The sequence below is a fragment of the Mauremys mutica genome, chromosome 3, assembly GCF_020497125.1.
Source record: "Mauremys mutica isolate MM-2020 ecotype Southern chromosome 3, ASM2049712v1, whole genome shotgun sequence".
Lineage (NCBI taxonomy): Eukaryota > Metazoa > Chordata > Testudines > Geoemydidae > Mauremys > Mauremys mutica.
The window spans coordinates 65,842,553-65,861,309 of NC_059074.1; the positions used below are offsets into that span (position 1 = coordinate 65,842,553).

At 39.8% G+C, this 18,757-nt stretch overlaps 1 protein-coding gene across 14 annotated transcripts in view; it reads right to left on the reverse strand.

Annotated features, from left to right (window-relative positions):
* The window catches only part of SNAP91 (synaptosome associated protein 91), a 146,314-nt gene that overhangs the window by 43,167 nt on the left and 84,390 nt on the right, over window positions 1-18,757 (reverse strand). For 6 of the 14 annotated variants that reach the window (XM_045010913.1, XM_045010909.1, XM_045010916.1 and 3 more), the window contains 2 exons: window positions 8,309-8,323; window positions 7,984-8,154 (listed from right to left, as the gene is read on the reverse strand). The exons of 3 other annotated variants lie outside the window; for them this stretch is intronic. In XM_045010913.1, the coding sequence (XP_044866848.1) occupies window positions 7,984-8,154; window positions 8,309-8,323 (186 nt within the window). The remainder of the gene's footprint in view (window positions 1-7,983; window positions 8,155-8,308; window positions 8,324-18,757) is intronic. 5 more of the 14 variants (XM_045010914.1, XM_045010910.1, XM_045010917.1 and 2 more) reach the window with 1 other exon arrangement.

The window sequence follows — 18,757 nt, forward strand, 5'->3', positions numbered from 1 at the left end:
GGAGAAAGTAGTTAAGGATATTGAGGTCAATGGTAACTGGGGCAAAATACAACATGGTTTTACAAAAGGTAGATCGTGCCAAACCAACCTGACCTCCTTCTTTGAGGAGGTAACAGATTTTTTAGACAAAGGAAATGCAGTGGGTCTAATTTACCTTGATTTCAGTAAGGCATTTGATACGGTTCCACGTGGGGAATTATTAGCTAAATGGGAAAAGATGGGGATCAATATGAAAACTGAAAGGTGGATAAGGAATTGGTTAAAGGAGAGAATACAACGGGTCATACTGAAAGGAAAACTGTCAGGCTGGAAGGAGGTTACTAGTGGAGTTCCTCAGGGATCTTATTATTACTGACCTTGGCACAAAGTGGGAATGTGCTAATAAAGTTTGCGGATGACACAAAGCTGGGAGGTATTGCCAATACAGAGAGGGACTGGGATATCCTACAGGAAGATCTGGATGACCTTGTAAACTGGAGTAATAGTAATAGGATGAAATTTAATAGTAAAAAGTGCAAGGTCATGCATTTAGGGATTAACAACAAGAATTTTTGTTACAAACTGGGGATGCATCAGTTGGAAGTAACAGAGGAGGAGAAGGACCTTGGCGTATTGGTTGATCACAGGATGATTAGGGGCCGCCAATGTGATATGGCTGTGAAAAAAGCTAAATGTGGTCTTGGGATGCATCAGGCGAGGTATTTCCAGTGGAGATAATGAGGTGTTAGTACCATTATATAAGGCACCGGTGAGACCTCATCTGGAATAGTGTGCGCAGTTCTGGTCTCCCATGTTTAAGAAAGATGAATTCAAACTGGAACAGGTATAGAGAAGGGCTACTAGGATGATCTGAGGAATGGAAAACCTGTCTTATGAAAGGAGACTCAAAGAGCTTGGCTTGTTTAGCCTAACCAAAAGAAGGCTGAGGGGAGATATGACTGCTCTCTATAAATATATCAGAGGGATAAATACCAGGGAGGGAGAGGAATTACTTAAGCTCAGTACCAATGTGGATACAAGAACAAATGGATATAAACTGGCCATCAGGAAGTTTAGACTTGAAATTAGATGAAAGTTTCTAACCAGAGGACTGAAGTTCTGGAACAGCCTTCCAAGGGGACCAGTGGAGGCAAAAGACATATCTGGCTTCAAGAGTAAGCTTGATAAATTTATGGAGGGGGTGTTTTGATAGTTTAATTTTGGCAATTATGACCTTTGACTATTAGCAGGTAAATATGCCCAATGGCCTGTGATGGGACACTAAATAGGGTGGGATCTGAGTTACTACAGGTAATTCTTTCTTGGGTGTCTGGCTGGTGAGTCTTGCCCACATGCTCAGGGTTTAGCTGATCGCCATATTTGGGGTCGGGAAGGAATTTTCCTTCAGGGCATATTGGCAGAGGCGCTGAGGGTTTTTCGTCTTCCTCTGCAGTGTGGGGCACGGGTCACCTGCTGGAGGAGTCTCTGCACCTTGAAGTCTTTAAACCACAAGTTGAGGACTTCAATAGCTCAAACATAGGTCAGGGGTTCATTACAGGAGTGGGTGGGTGAGATTCTGTGGCCCGCATTGTGCAGGAGGTCAGACTAGAAGATCATAATGGTCCCTTCTGACCTTAAAGTCTATGAGTCAGGTCGTGTGGTGGGAGGCAAGGGGGTTGTGAAAGAAAATGTAGAATCAAATGAAGTAAAAATCTTGAATGAATCCACATGTTACATAGAATCTCTATGGGAAGAAATTCCATGCTCTAATAAGAATTTAACAGTAGGGATCTATTATTGACCAACTGATCAGGACAATGATAGTGACTATGAAATGCTAAGGGAGATTAGAGAGGCTATCAAAATAAAAGAACTCAATAATAGTGGGGGATTTCAATTATCCCCATATTGACTGGGTACATGTCACCTCAGGACGAAATGCAGAGACAAAATTTCTCGATACTTTAAATGACTGCTTCTTGGAGCAGCTGTTACAGGAACCCAGAAGGGGAGAAGCAATTCTTGATTTAGTCCTGAGTGGAGCACAGGATCTGATCCAAGAAGTAACTGTAACAGGACCGCTTGGAAATAGTGACCATAATATAACAATATTTAACATTCCTGTGCTGGGAAGAACACTGCTCAACAGCCCAACACTGGCATTTTATTTCAGAAAGGGTAACTATGCAAAAATGAGGAGGAAAGTTAAACAGAAATTAAAAGGTACAGTGACTAGAGTGAAATCCCTGCAAGCTGCATGGACACTTTTCAAAGACACCATAATAGAGGCCCAACTTAAATGTATACCCCAAATTAAAAAAACACAGTAAAAGAACTAAAGAGCCACTGCGGCTTAACGACCATGTTAAAGAAGCAGTGAGAGATAAAAAGGCATCTTTTAAAAAGTGGAAGTTAAATCCTAGTGAGGTAAATAGGAAGGACCATAAACACTGCCAAATAAAGTGTAAAAATTTAATAAGAAAAGATAAGAGTTTGAAGAACAGCTAGACAAAAACTCAAAAGGTAATAAGATGTTTTTTTAAGTACATCAGAAGCAGGAAGCCTGCTAAACAACCAGTGAGGCCCCTGGACAATCGAGATACAAAAGGAGCGCTTAAAGACAATAAAGTCATTGTGGAGAAATTAAATGAATTCTTTGCTTCAGTCTTCACGGCTGAGGATGTTAGGGAGATTCCCAAACCTGAGTCGTCCTTTGTAGGTGACAAATCCGAGAATTGTCACAGACTGAAGTGTCATTAGAGGAGGTTTCGGAATTAATTGATAAACTTAACAGTAACAAGTCACCGGGACCAGATGGCATTCACCCAAGAGTTCTGAAAGAACTCAAATGTGAAATTGCAGAACTATTAACTATGGTTTGTAACCTGTCCTTTAAATCAGCTTCTGTACCCAATGACTGGAAGATAGCTAATGTAACGCCAATATTTAAAAAGGGCTCTAGAGGTGATCCCGGCAATTACAGACCGGTATGTCTAACGTCAATACCGGGCAAATTAGTTGGAACAGTAAAGAATAAAATTGTCAGACACATAGGAAATTGTTGGGCAAAAGTCAACATGGTTTCTGTAAAGGGAAATAATGTCTTACTAATCTATTAGCGTTCTTTGAAGGGGTCAACAAACTGGTGGACAAGGGGGATCCAGTGGACATAGTGTACTTAGATTTCCAGAAAGCCTTTGACGAGGTCCCTCACCAAAGGGTCTTACATAAATTAAGTTGTCATGGGATAAGAGGGAAGATCCTTTCATGGGTTGAGAACTGGTTAAAAGACAGGGAACAAAGGGTAGGAATAAATGGTAAATTTTCAGAATGGAGAGGGGTAACTAGTCGTGTTCCCCAAGGATCAGTTCTAGGACCAATCCTTTTCAACTTGTTCATAAATGATCTGGAGAAAGGGGTAAACAGTGAAGTGGTAAAGTTTGCAGACGATACTAAAGGCAGGTCCATACTCACCGCGCGGGTCGACGCGGTGAGTTCGACTTCTCCGAGTTCGAACTATCACGTCTAATCAAGACGCAATAGTTCGAACTCCCCGCGCACTCCGGTCAACTCCGGAACTCCACCACCGCAAACAGCGGTGGCGGAGTCGACCTTGGAGCCGTGGAGTTCGACCCCGCCGCGTCTGGATGGGTAAGTAAGTCGAACTAGGGTACTTCGAGTTCAGCTACTCTATTTGCGTAGCTGAACTTGCGTACCCTAGTTCGACCCCCGCCCTTAGTGTAGACCAGGCCTAAACTGCTCAAGATAGTTAAGACCAAAGCAGACTGTGAAGAACTTCAAGAAGATCTCACAAAACTAAGTGATTGGGCAACAAAATGGAAAATGAAATTTAATGTCGATAAATGTAAAGTAATGCACATTGGAAAAAATAACCCCAACTATACATACAATATGATGGGTGCTAATTTAGCTACAGCTAATCAGGAAAAAGATCTTGGCGACATCGTGGATAGTTCTTTGAGATGTCCACGCAGTGTACAACGGCGGTCAAAAAAGCAAACAATGTTAGGAATCATTAGAAAAGGGATAAAGAATAAGATGGAGACTATCTTATTGCCCTTCTATAAAACCATGGTAGACCTACATCTTGAATACTGCGTACAGATGTGGTCTCATCTCAAAAAAGATATCTGGCATTAGGAAAGGTTCAGAGAAAGGCAACTAAAATGATTAGGGGTTTGGAATGGGTCCCATATGAGGAGAGGTTAAAGAGGCTAGGACTTTTCAGCTTGGAAAAGAGGAGACTAAGGTGGGGGGGATATGACAGAGGTATATAAAATCATGAGTGGTGTGGAGAAAGTGAATAAGGAAAAGTTATTTACTTGTTCCCATAATATAAGAAATAGGGGCCACAAAATGAAAATAATGGGCAGCAGGTTTAAAACAAATACAAGGAAGTTCTTCTTCACATAGCGCACAGTCAACTTGTGGAACTCCTTGCCTGAGGAAGTTGTGCAGGCCAGGACTATAACAGGGTTTAAAAGAGAACTAGATAAATTCATGGAGGTTAAGTCCATTAATGGCTATTAGCCAGTAGGGGTAAAGAATGGTGTCCCTGGCCTCTGTTTGTCAGAGGGTGGAGATGGATGGCAGGAGAGAGAGATCAATTCATCATTGCCTGTTTGGTTCACTCCCTCTGGGGCACCTGGCATTGGCCACTGTTGGCCGACAGGATATTGGGCTGGATGGACCTTTGGTCTGACCCAGTATGGCCATTCTTATGTTCTTATGAGAGAAATGGTTTAAGATTTGATAATTTTTTTCCAGAAAAAAGTGGCAAAAAAAAAATTGTCAACCATTTCTTTAGGCAGAAAAAAATGGCTATTCACTTAGGATCTGAGCAGATTGGTATTTAAAATTATCAATTTTTTCTTCATAATATCCTCTTCAAATGACAAGATCTAGGTAACAGAGGTCTAGAACCATTACTTGTTCACCCATGGAAAGTAGCTACTGATGGTTACAGATAATCTCAGATATAACTTTTTTCAAAATGCCTGAGACCCAAATATCATTGAAGTGATAAAAGAAAGGTTTCTTGACATGTTCTACTATATAGTTTAGGATGCTAATTATTTTTATAACACTGAAAAGCAGATTTAAAACAAATACAAGGAAGTTCTTCTTCACACAGCGCACAGTCAACTTGTTTAACTTGCTAGACATTTTAAACAAACTCCCTGACACAGGTTATAAACATGGCCTATGGTGACAAAAAGGTAGTCCCCCCAGTCATCATTTTCTTTTAACTGCAAGGCACAGATGAAGCTGATAAATTGCATTTGGTTGTGGAACTATAAAGAAAGTCACATTTGCAGCTTCTTTGCTGAGGAATAAATTTATTGTAAGAAAATGTTATAGGTAAAACATTTAATTTAATAACTGTTCTTCTGCAGTATATGCAGTTGTACATTTATAATTTTACTATCTTAGAGCTCACATTTCAATTTCTCATTTATATATTTTAAAATATTTAAAGCAATAGGTATGTTTACTGCGCTATACATAATTTATACACATTTGTATGAACTGTGTATAAACTGTGTTCAGTGAGAAGTAGCCTTCAGACTCCTGGAAATTGCAGTAGGAACCCTTGAGTCATAAGGTTGAGGCAGGTAATGTAGTCCTAGATTTCTCTGCCACAGATAGTAATCATGAGCGCTTCAGAAAGTAACCCATTATAAGAGAAAAAGCACTTCATGAATGTTCATCCTCCCTTAGTATAGAATACTCAGCTTCTTCTCACTAGGAGCTGAGTAGCACTTCAGACTTCAGCAGTGGCTCGCTGGAATTGCTGAAGTATAGAGAAATGGCTTGACTGCTTATGGACTGCATATTTTTGTGCAGTTAAAATAGTAGCTGTAGATAACCAAGTCTGTTTATCTAAATACTGCCTGTCTGATGAAGGCTCATTCAATTTTACATGTGCTCACCTGAACAAGAATCCCTATTTAGTGGGTTGTATGGACAGAAGAGATTTGGGAACTTCCAGGACTTCTGTGATTTTAAATCATGGGAAAGATATATTGGGTAAAAATTCTGTACAAGAAATGTAATCTTTTTACCTCTGCTGTTCATAAAAGGATAAGATAGGTTCAAGCACATGTGTGGATCCTGTGTAATCTGGAAAAGCTGCAGTGAGAAAATCCCCAGTCCTTTGAGTTTTACTGGTACAGGAGTCAGAAGAGAAGATACAGAGTCTAGCATGCAAAATACCATATGGCAAAGTATAAAATAATTTTAGCTGGAGTTGGAAGTTTGAAATGAGGATGACTCCAGGACATGTTTGTGTGATTGGGAATCTGAGGAGGGTGGGAAGCTTGTGATGGAGAAGACAAACCAGAAAGAAATAGGAAAAGATCAGATTATGATCAGAACCCTGCCTAAGCCCTTAAAAATCATCATTGCTTACCAAATGAGACATGACTATTGATAGCTTTAGTCAACCAAGAAAGCTTCAAGGGTACAGAAGATGGACACATTACCAGAAAGTTCTAATGCAATACCAAACATTTCCTTGGGGCATGGATTTCATAGGAGCTTTCTTTAGAGTTTATAAAGAAAAGGTGATTAGATTCTGTAGAAGGGATGTCAAAGAACCCAAACCAACAAGCACATAGAGGCAGAAGCCAGAGCTGGGTGAATTTTTGGCAAATAGTTTATTCACCGAAAAATATAGTTTTGGATTGACCAAAACTATTTGCCCATTCACATCACATTTGCCAAAAATAGTTTCACCAAACCAAAACTGATACATTTAAAAAACTTTAACTCAACAAATTGGTTCAATTTCAGCCATTTTGACAAGAGCAAAGACTAGGAGGACTAGATTTACAAAATGGGAGGAGGTGGTGGTGCTACTCTTATAGATTCTCTCTCGCTGGTTACGGCACTTACCTGGGATGTGGGAGATCTGGGTTCAATTCCTCCCTCCACATCAGATAGAGAGAAAGGATTTGGACTCTGGTCTCCCAATTGCAGGGGAATGCCCTAGCCAATGGCCTGTATATAATATAAACATTCTGATCTGGGTCTCCTAATCTCTCCTTTTGAAGCTGTTCCACTGTATATAATTGGAGCAGGGACTTGAAATTGGATCTCCCACAGCCTAAGTGAGTACACTAGCCACCAGGCTACAGATATTCTCACTCTGCTGTTGGCCCAGCAAAATGCAGAGAAAGGGCCCAGTTTTACCTGATAGTCTAGCAGTAGATATTTAATTTGCCATTTCAATCTCTTTGGGTAGGATTCCCCTTTTGGTTCAGCTACGCAGCAATTCAAAAAATTAGGAAAAAGGCACCAATTATGCCAGTCAGTGACAATTTTGTTTTCAAAACACTTTTTAGGGTTTACTTTTGACAAAAAACTTCAACAAAGCCTTCTGAAATACAAGAAAGTTTAGGACTAGATTACTAGAATTTAAAGAAAGGGTCAAAGAATAGCACAGTGTGGGTCTTTGAGTGTGCCAATTAAGTACAATGACAAACAGCTGTAGAGCACTGGTAATTTTAGAGACATGAGCCTATACATTTCAATGAAAAGGTCTTAGGTTCACTTACAGTATAAGAATGCAGATCTGCAGATGAGTGGGTTTTGTTTTTTTAAAATCCTTCCACTATTTAATTTTTAACGTTAATTGTTAGTTCTATAATTGGTGACGTAAGAGTTAAGCTTAGAACCCAGTGTGTAGCCAGTTGAAAATGTATCCTGTTTTATGTTTCCCCCTCCACAGGGGATATGCAAAAAGGAAACCCTGCACACAGAAAAGGGAAAGGTCTTTCAGAATGTACAATGACCAAAAAAAACAACCCAGAAAAAACTTTAGTTAATCTGTAAATTCCATTCAAATATATCTAATTACTTGAATAATCTGGGCTTCCAGACACCACAAGAACAAGTTTTTAGTTAGACTATGAAAGTTGATGATTTCAAGATGGCTTATTCTTCCTGTATAAATTGCAGCATTACAGCAACTCAACTAACCTCCAAAGAGATCCACTTCAGCAGTGACAGCAGTAATGGTTGTTGTAGTTGTAGCAGTTGCTGAAGCAGTTGCAACTTCAGTAGTTGTAGCAGTAGTTGGGCTAGGCTCTGGAGCAAATGGATCTGAAATCTGTGGCTCGGAAGTAACACTGGAAAGCGCTGCCAGATTGTCTATATGCAACCATATATGAAGACCAAATGGAAATAGTGAGCGGAAGAGAAGGGGAAAAAAAACCCACTAGACTCCAAGAAGCAAAAAGACAGCTGTTAACATTATATTAACAATTCTCTATTAAAAGAAGCTTAGAAAATAAGTGTTACTCACCCTCTCCCAAGAGGTCTGTAACATTGTCCATTACATGATAGCAATATAAAGAAATCGGAGAGTTAACAAAACTGCCAGAGTGAACATGTACATTAGCCACACACGTGAAACAATTTCTGAACAATTCAATCAATAGTATGCCAGTCTACCTAGACATGCCACAGATAACTTGAATTGAGCTTATATAGGACAGTCTAATTTTAGGAACTTTGAAAGGTCAAAGTAAAAACTTAGTGAATAGCCTGACATGAAACTGAATCCATTTCTTTAATAGCTTGATTCAATTATTTACCCATTGGTGCACGGAATTTTGATTCACTTGTCAAATTCATTCATTACATAGTTTCTATTAAATACACTACCAACAGTGAGTCTGAATGGACTGCTGATTAATAGTTTGTTTTAGCTAACTGAAACGTTTTCTATGTAAGAAAAGTACTTTGAGTCACATCAGTTATTAAAAATCCAGGACTATACTGGCACTGAACAAGAAAACAATTTAAGTATTTTGTTGCCACAGATTATACCAGTCTCCCTATTTCCCATATAGAGTCGATCTCAAGGCTACTCTATTTAAGAGATTTTTGCAACGGAAGCTCCAAAGTGCTTGCCTTTAAACCCATATATTTACAGCTAAATAGGTTAATGGAATTATCCAGGATAATGGGTCGCTCTAAGGTTTGTCAGTGATACCTTACCTATGGATAACTATTCTCCCCCTGCTTAGATTTGCATAACTACTGATGGCCAACTAAAATGAAACCTCAATTTAAGAGTGAAGGACTATTTGACTAATACAGTTCTAAAAACTGGCACACAAAATATTCAATTATAATCTGCCCCTTTCCTCAAAGCCTGCTATGACATATGGTCTATGAGACTGCTTCATATTGGTCCCTCATCCAGAAACATAATGCGCACACACAAAAAAAAGACTTTGGACTGGCTGGTTAACAATGTTTGGATTCAAGACTAGAGTTCATGTTAAAAGAAGTTAGTCATCCAAAATGAGTCATTTTAAAAAACGCCACACTGCAAGATAGAAAATGATGTAGCAAACTATCAACAGCCAATTGGAGTCTTTAAATATAAACTTTTTATTTTGTTATTTCAACTTGTCAGTTTTGGGTGGAAATTGAACTACTTTGTGGAAATCTAACTGAATATCAAGTGGTCTTTTCCTATCAGAATTAAATGATTATGCTCAAATTCTAAATTTTACATCAGAGTAAACATTTTAGCAATAGGACAATGTACAAAATGAGGAAGCAAAATGAGAGGTATTTTTATATCCATGCTTCATCCCAAATTTATACAAAAAGGCACACATTCAGGGGTTTGTAGAGTGGAGATGCTGAGAGTCATTAAACCAAACTTTAAACCTTGTATGATGGAAACCACTTCAAGTCAGGGGGTGTGGAAGTGCCCCAAGCACCCCGACTTCCAGCACATAAGCACAAACTAGAGCAGAATTACAGTGACAAAATTAGATAATTCAAAAACATTCTATATCAATTGCTTCAGGATACCACTCATGCATCCTATATGATTTTTTTGTCTTACACCTTCCATAAAAAAGTTCACAATTGTGATTAATACACAGTACAAGTGGTTTGGAGTTCACTGTATCGTATTTGAAGCATTTTGCATTAGAAAAAAAAACAGCTGCATTAGAAAGGAAGCAAAGTCTCCCAGAGGTGTAAGTACTTTGGCAAAGTATGTCCTGTTAAGATGTATAACCAGATAAGCCTCAAAACCAGACAAGATTTTTAGGTTACTATTGACCAGTGACCAGATCTTGGGGGAAGATAACTAAAGGAAGTTATTGAAGCTGTAACAGCAAGTAGAAGAACCAAAATATATGTAACTAAAGTAGGTTTGGTTATAGGTCCTCAGCATTAAGGGCTTACAGTGTGGCCTAAAAGTTAACAATTTCTATCTTCATCTTATAATGAATAGGTAAACTGCAAATGGACAGTAGCATCTAGAGGCTTTTTGCAAAAAGAGATAACACAATCATTTCAATACATCAATGAGGTTAACGGTTGGAAATGTAATTATGGAGAACCAGAATACCACATATGGATTACCAGAACCCTGAAACTGATTGCCCGGTATAAGCAGGCTGGGATGTTATCAGATATGGTCCTGGATGCATGTGGATGGAATAGAAAAAGGCACATAAGATTGTCAAATCCACCCCTATCTGGGACGCAAGAGAAGACTGAATAGTGGAAGCCTGAAAATGAACAAGCCCTCCTGTGTGATCTCCACTCACATTTTTTGTGTATCTTCACTGTCACCAGCAAAAAACTATAGTATTACCGGGGGGGGGGGGGGGAAAGAGTCCTGTATTTCTATTCAGAAGGTGTGTTGTGATTTCCCTATATACATGGGGGAAAGTGTTGGTTAGAATGCACAACAACATGCAAGAGGGGGCAAAACAAGTTGTTACCAAGTGTTCAGAAAAATACCACGTGATAACTGATAGCTGGAGTGAATGGCTCAGGGATGCAATAATGGGATGTAGAGACTTTCACCTTCAGATCATTAGCCAGCAAGTGCTTGATAAATTTAAGAATGGGATTATACAACATGGTTGCCTGCTAATGCAATGACCCATGAATCCTTTTTAGTTTTATGTCTTCAAGTGCCAGATTTTCAAAAGGCAAAAGAAGTAGTTTTAGAAAAGCCTACTATTGAGTTAATATGAAAACTGCCATCCTCTTCTAGAGCAGTCAGACTTGGAGCACATTGAAAGAAAGAGTCAGATTAAAGTTTGCCATGGTTCCTGCCACAACTGTGCTTGCTGTCTGATTTAGAAGATTCAATTAAGATGAACTATCATGAAAAGGAGACTAAGAGCCTTTATCTATACGATAAGCCTTCTAATAGGAAGCAAACGTCAATCTTTGTAGCATCTCTCAACAAATCTGTTAAAAACAGCAATGGCTATTGTTAGGATAGATAACAATAGATATTCAGGCCTGTCTGCAAAGGCCTATACTTTAAGAATGTAGGTTTATTCTTATCACTTAGCTAGTTATAGAGGTATAAAACAAGAATCAAAATCACAGTCTGCCTGTTTATAGGCCTTATCTCACTATGATAGTCTAAAGCCTTGTTCTTAGGCTAAGCCCTTTGACTAAACAGTTTGGGCAGCCATAAGCTGGGAAGAGAACAGTCACATCCTCACCAGTCAGTGAAATAAGGCAATTTTGGGTTGTTAAAAAGGTGATCCGATCTAACACCTCCAGATAAAGGGAAGCCTAGAAGATGTAAAAGGAAATTTAGTTTGATAGTTTTCTGTTTGGTAAGAACTCACTTATCAATAGACACAGCTGGGAAACCCTTACATCTTTATAGATGTAGTTGTGAAATCCTCACTTCTGTATTGTTTTGTCATTATAGTTTCCATTTTGCTATTGTTTATTTGCATGGTCTCTGTCTGGTTCTGTGACTGTTTCTGTCTGCTGTACAATTAATTTTGTTGAGTGTAAACCAATTAAGATGGTGGGATATAAATGGTTAGATAAGCATGTTACCATATGTTAGGATTAGTTAGTTAAATTTCAGTAAAATGATTAGTTAAGGTATAGCTAAGCAGAACTCAAGATTTACTATACAGCAGAGGAGCGGCAACCTCTCAGAAGTGCTGCACCGAGTCTTTATTTATTCACTCTAATTTAAGGTTTCGCGTGCCAGTCATACATTTTAACGTTTTTAGAAGGTCTCTTTCTATAGGTCTATAATATATAACTAAACTATTGTTGTATGTAAAGTAAATAAGGTTTGTAAAATGTTTAAGAAGCTTCATTTAAAATTAAATTAAAATGCAGAGCCCCCCCGGACCGGTGGCCAGGACCTGGGCAGTGTGAGTGCTGCTGAAAATCAGCTTGCGTGCTGACGGTGGCACGCGTGCCATAGGTTGCCTACCCTGACTATATAGTCTGCAGTCAATCAGGAAGTGGGGTGGAATGGGAAATTGGAATAATGTTTTGCTAAGGGGAGGGGGAGGGAAATGGGAACAGGGATACAGGCAAATCTCTCTGGCGTCAGAGCTGGGAAGGGGGACACCAAGGAAGGAAACTGTAATCATGCTTGCTGGAAGTTCACCCCAACAAACGTTGAATTGTTTGCACCTTCGGACTTCAGGTATTGTTGCTCTCTGTTCATGCGAGAAGGACCAGGGAACTGAGAGGACGAAGGAATAAGCCCCCTAACAGCTACATGATTCAGTGATCTCCATCAAAAAATTGGCATTTTTTAACAGCTATGGACAGTGAAATTAAAGTACCAAAGCTTCTGTTTCACTTAAGATAGAAACTAAGTGTAGTATCTGTGGGAAAAAAAAACTTTCACTCTAAAATTGAGACCACTGTAGCTTCTAACATAGTAAAAATGTGCATCTGCAGATACAGTCACACCTTTTAGTATATGCATCTCCCCACCCCCTCTGAGGCCTTAATGAGCATGCCTCCTTTGTCATTTCATAAAGTAGCATTTGTGATTTACTAACAAAATAGGTCATAGATATAGAAACAAACACTAAATAAAGTTGCAAGACGTTTTGTCTGGCTCTGAACTTCTTGCAGTCTTCAGACTCTCCTCATTTGGCCCTACCAAATTCATGATCCATTTTGGTGAACTTCTTGGTCATAGAATTTTAAAAAATAATACATTTCATGATTTCAGCTATTTAAATCTGAAATTTCACGCTGCTGTAATTGTAGGGATCCTGACTGAAAAAGGAGCTGGGGGGTTGGTGGGGGTTCCGCAAGATTCTCATTGGGGGTGGGGGGGTGAGGTTTGCAGTACTACTACCCTTACACTTCTGTGCTGCTGCTGGCAGTGGTGCTGCCATCAGAGCCAGGCAGCTGGAGAGGAGGCTGCTGGCCCGGAGCCAAGCTCTGCAGGTACAGCCACTGCCAGCAGCAGCAGACATAAGGATGGCATGGTATGGTATTGCCACCCTTACTTCTGCACTGCTGCTAGCAGGGTGGATGCTACCTTCAGAGCTGGGTGCCCAACCAACAGCCACCACTCTCCGGCCACCCAGCTCTGAAGGCAGTGCACAAGTAAGGGTGGCCATACTGCGACCCCCCCCATCCCCCTAAAATAACTTTGCGACCCCGCTGCAACTCACTTTTGAGTCAAGAATCCCAATTTGAGAAACACTGGTATCCCCTGTGAAATCTGTATAATATAGGGTAAAAATCATACACCACCAGATTTCATGGGGGAAGACCAGATTTCATGGTTTGTGAGGCATTTTTCATGGCCGTGCATTTGGTAGGGCCCTACTCAATGCTGCTGTTGTCTTCTTCACTGAAGTCAAGGGTTAAAATAATGGAGGGGGGAGACGTGGACACAGCTCCTTCAGATTTTAAAAAGGCTCCCTGTCTTCTATGTAACTTGGGTGAGCAGACTCTCCCACACCTCCTCCTCCTCCTGCTGGCGCAGGAAGCATTCCCCCTCCTGTTTCGAGTTAGTTTAAAATATAACTGACTAATGTAACTGGTATTTGCCAGTGACTTTTGGATTATTTAGGGTGACCAGATGTCCTGATTTTATAGGGACAGTCCCGATATTTGGGGCTGTTTCTTATATAGGTGCAAATTGCCCCCCATCCCCTGTCCTGATTTTTCACCCTTGCTATCTAGTCACCCTAGGATTATTACACATCAAGGCAGCTCTACTGTATCACAATACTACTGAGTACTTATAGTTCTCAACTGCACTTTGATAGTCAAAACTGCAAAATAAAAGATTTCACAGCTTCACAAAAACAGTAGATCTTATAACCTTTCACTACAGAGATGCAAGGAGTAAAAACCTTTAACTTCAAGGAGACAGAAAGGAGTGACTATGTAGTTCCAACTCATCTTTACGATGATGCAAAAATCCACTGGCTGTGACACTATTGGTTTGGATTTCTTGTTTTAAATCAACTCTTTACTAGTCTGCCCACAGCTTTAGTCTAAAGCATACTGAGCACAAGCTAATGGCACACATATGTAGTATATGGGCCAAACAGTCATTAAAAATTCTTCCCTGAAGAAAAGTTAGAGTAGAGGAACACTATAAGTACATGTAGCATGACCCGAACATAGTTATGGTCCCTTTGTATTATATAACAAACCCTTTACATCAGACATTGTTGTAAAAAGAAAGTTCATACTCTGTAGAAATGAAGTATTTACTGCCGAATTCCTATTACAAAGACCAGAGGAATATTCACAGAATTAGATGCATTGGTAGGAAAAAACCCAAACGTTTTGAAGTTTTTTTTAAACTTGAGATAGTCAAGAGGCATACTTCCTTCCATAAAGGATTTTACAACAGTAGCAAGAGGTATATTAAAAAACATATCACTGCATACCTGGCTGAGCTTTGAAAGCTTGACTTGAGATACTGCCCTTGAAACACTCACACCTTGCATTTGTCTATACTAACACATAACCAATTTACCACCTCACTAATTTATAGATTATATTGTACTGAAGCCTCCTAATTTTCTAGCATGGTAGCCTATTAAAACGTTGTAAAAAAGTTTCAATTATTGTTTTATAAAGCAATTAAAGAGAAAACACCGCAACTATTTAAGAATGCAAGATTTAAAAATAGTGTTTTACTGCTTTTTATACTTACTGCCGTTACAGATATTTTTGTGGAACAGAGGAATGAAGCTGTGAAATTATCAAAAGGTGAGTATTAGGTCACAGTTTAAAATTAATCTACTTTAACATTTCATGATATTCTGATGTTGTAGGGACCATAATTTTTCCTTGCAAATATTTTTACATGTCCAAGGAAAATATGGCATCAAGAAACACAACTGAACAGTTAACATTTGGGACACTTCCTAGAGGAATGAATCATACCCACATACTATATATTGTTTCAGTAGACATAGTTTGCAGTATTGCTTCACTTCTTTTAATCAATCATTCCCTTTGCAAGTCTAACAATCATAGACAATGCAGAAATTAAAGGGTTGGACTTCCAAAAGCACCTGAGGGTATGTCTACACTACAATTAGCTACCCACAGCTGGCCCATGCCAACTGACTCTGGCTTACAGGTCTCAGGCTTGGGCTGCAGCTCTGGGACTCTGAAGTAGGAAGGCCCAGAGCCTGGGCTGCAGCCTGAGCTTCAATGTCTATACTACAATTCAACAGCCCCTTAGCCCAAACCCATCAGCTGGGATGGGCCAGTCATGGGTGTCCAATTGCAGTGTAGACACACCCTGGGTGGCTAACTTGGGATCACGTGTCATTTAGGGTGGGATTTTCCAAAGTGCCTAAGATTTCAGAAACAAATAGGGAAAGGCTCAAAAGAGTGGTCTGTTCTCAAGTTTGTGTTAATTAGAAATGGAGAAGAATGTAAGTAAACCCTCATCACAGAGGTCCAAGAAACTGCAAAATTTAAACGACTGAATCCTTAGTACAGGGGTATGCAACCTTTGGCATGCAGCCCATCAGGGTAATCTGCCAGCAAGCTGCGAGGCATTTTGTTTACATTGACCATCTGCAGGAACTGCACCCCGCAGCTCCCAGTGGCTGCAGTTCACCGTTCCCAAGCAATGGGAGCTGCAAAAAATGGTGGCCAGCACGTCCCTGCAGCCCACGCCGCTTCCCGCAGCTCCCATTGGCCAGGAACGGCAAACAGTGGCCACTGGGAGCTGTGGGGGAACCATTCCTGCAGACAGTCAACATAAACAAAATGTCTCACAGCCCGCCGGCAGATTACCCTGCTGGGCCCTGTGTCGAAGGCTGCCAACCCCTGCCTTAGTAATACATTGCATTCCTTCAGCGCACTTCCTCTTTGCTTGCTCACTCTTCCCTACATTCCATTTGGTACATTATGTTTCATTAATTCTGCAATTTTTATTTCCCAAACCTTGCCCTATTAAAACCTACTGCCACAGAAAGAAATAAAAGCAGATTATTGCACCTGCAGCTATGGAAAAGTTTGTATAATAAATGGAAGCATGGCAGCTACATTGAAACTAAGTAAAAGATGGAGAAATTTTCAGAAAGCAATATTACTTAATTGTTAAAGTGCAGATACATTTTTAAATCCAAATCACCATTAAAACAGTTTGTGTGACCAAGTATGATATAGATTATGACACTGTACTAAAAACAAAGTTTCTGATGTGCCTTAAACTCTGAAAATAAAAACAGGCTCTTAGCCACAACAGCTATTCTCTTCCTTAGTTTCATGGTTTCTTTTCCCTATCTCTAGATCTGTTTTTCTAAACTTCTTTCAGCATATAAAATTAGTCTAGGTTTGAAGCCTAGAGACTTAAGTTCCTGGAATCCTACAAGAGGATGTTACAAGCTTCAAGAGAATGTTAAAACTTTTGGTTCACAGATTACAACTGCTTGGCATTGCTGAAAGAAAGGAGTATGTTAGCATATGAAGACATAAGTAGATTGTCAACTTCTCAATACTTGTGAGAGACTGATGCAAAGGAGGAGGTCTGGAGAATGAAAAGACTTGACCAGTTATAAATTTCATTTGTCCATTTTTTTCTGCTCTGTTCATGTCTTCGTTCTAGAAGAACTCACTTCAACTGTAGCACAGGGTTCATGTGAATGGTGAAATACTCCATACTTGTGAATGCCATCTCATACTCTCTCTAGTTTATTATTGTTATTTTACATTGTAAAGATATGAAGTTGACAAGGGCATACTATGATCAACAATACTTTCAGGCAGTCCCTATTCTTACAGAGTTCAGTGGTGGTTGTGATGTGTAGTATGAGGTATGTTGGAACACCAGTGAAAAAAGGAGACAGCTAGAAGCAGTGGGGGATGGACAGGGCCGGCGCTTCCATTAGGTGACCCTAGGCGGTTGCCTAGGGTGCCAGGATTCGGGTGGTGGCATTTTGTGTGCTCCCCACGGGGCGCACGGGAGCTTCCGGTTCCGCTCCCATTGCGCCACCGCCGAAGGACCTTCTGCTGATGTGCCGCGGAAAACAGCGGCAGGCAATTGAGCAGCTCAGTGACTGCCGCTGTCGCCTGTGGCATTTCAGCAGAGGGTCCTTCTTCGGCGGCGCGATGGGAGCGGAACTGGAAGCTCCCGTGCACCCTGTGGGGAGCGCACAAAATGCCGCTCCCAGAATTCTGCCTAGGGCGCCAGAAACCCTGGCGCTGCTCCTGGGGATGGACATTTGAAACCTAAAACAAATCACCATATACCTTGCTGAACTATCCTCCCCTGTTTTAAAACAAGGCAGCTCACATAGCCAGTTGAAGTGAAATAGGGTTTTGTTTACAATTAACCTTTAAGACCTAAGGACAGTATAAGTTTCTTTAATTATTTTACCTAGTGACCATTTAAAATTTGACTCTGATCAGGAGAAAACTAATTTTTACTTCTCCCCAACTGTGTCTGAATCATTCCTAGACCATTTAATGAGTTGATCTAACCTTGAGTATCAAGTTCTTTTGGCCTTGCATGCAGGCAGTACATAACCCAGAGAGAGATAGGGAGTCAAAGCATGAACATCTATTGTTGCTTTCCAACAACTTCCCTATACCTGACAAGTGGAGCTGTACAAATACTGGAAAAGAATACATTCTGATTTCTTCTGCTGAATTGTGGTAACTGATGCAAGAGCATTGAGGTAGGAAGTGGATAGGAAGCCCAGAGTACCCTATGAGAAAGGAAGCCTAGCTTTTCTGAAAGTGTATTCAACAGCGTAAAAATTTCAGTATAGCAACAGGAAGAGACTCAAATACATTTACTGACCGCTTGCATTCTCTTTCGGAGTCCTGAATAGTTAGTTATAATTTTTAGAGCTCATTCTAAATCAAGTGAAATTTACCTATCATACCCCCCCAGAGTGAAAAAATAAATCCCAGTTTCAAAATAAAGAAACCTCACAAAAATATATAAAAAGCAACCTATTCCTGTACATAATACTTTAATGGATTCGCCAATTGCTTGAAGGACGTGTCAGAGTAAGGCACAGAGTTATTCCTTGCAATTAGCATATTATCTCACACAGAATTACTACATATTTAACAGGTCACCATATTTGTATTACTGCCAGTGGCAAAGTAGACTTATTAGAATAAAAAATAATTTGAGTTGTTGAAACAAGTGCTTTCCTAATAAAATGGTTAAAAGGGATATCAAAGATTACATTCAGTAGGTTAGAAGAAAATAAGAAGGAAATTACATCAGGAACAAAACAAATCCTAGTTGTGTTATAGGTACATTACTAGACAAAGATGCTAAAATTGTCAGTGACTTAGATATAGCAGAAGGGTTCAAAAATGTTTTTGTTCTGTATACATAATCAAGTTGGAGGACATTTACATGATAATGAAATACTTTCTACTTCAACTGTAATTAGGATGTTTAAATTCACAATTGCTCTTTAGCATTTTTAAGTCTGCAGATAATTGGCACCTCAGGATTTTTAGAAGAACT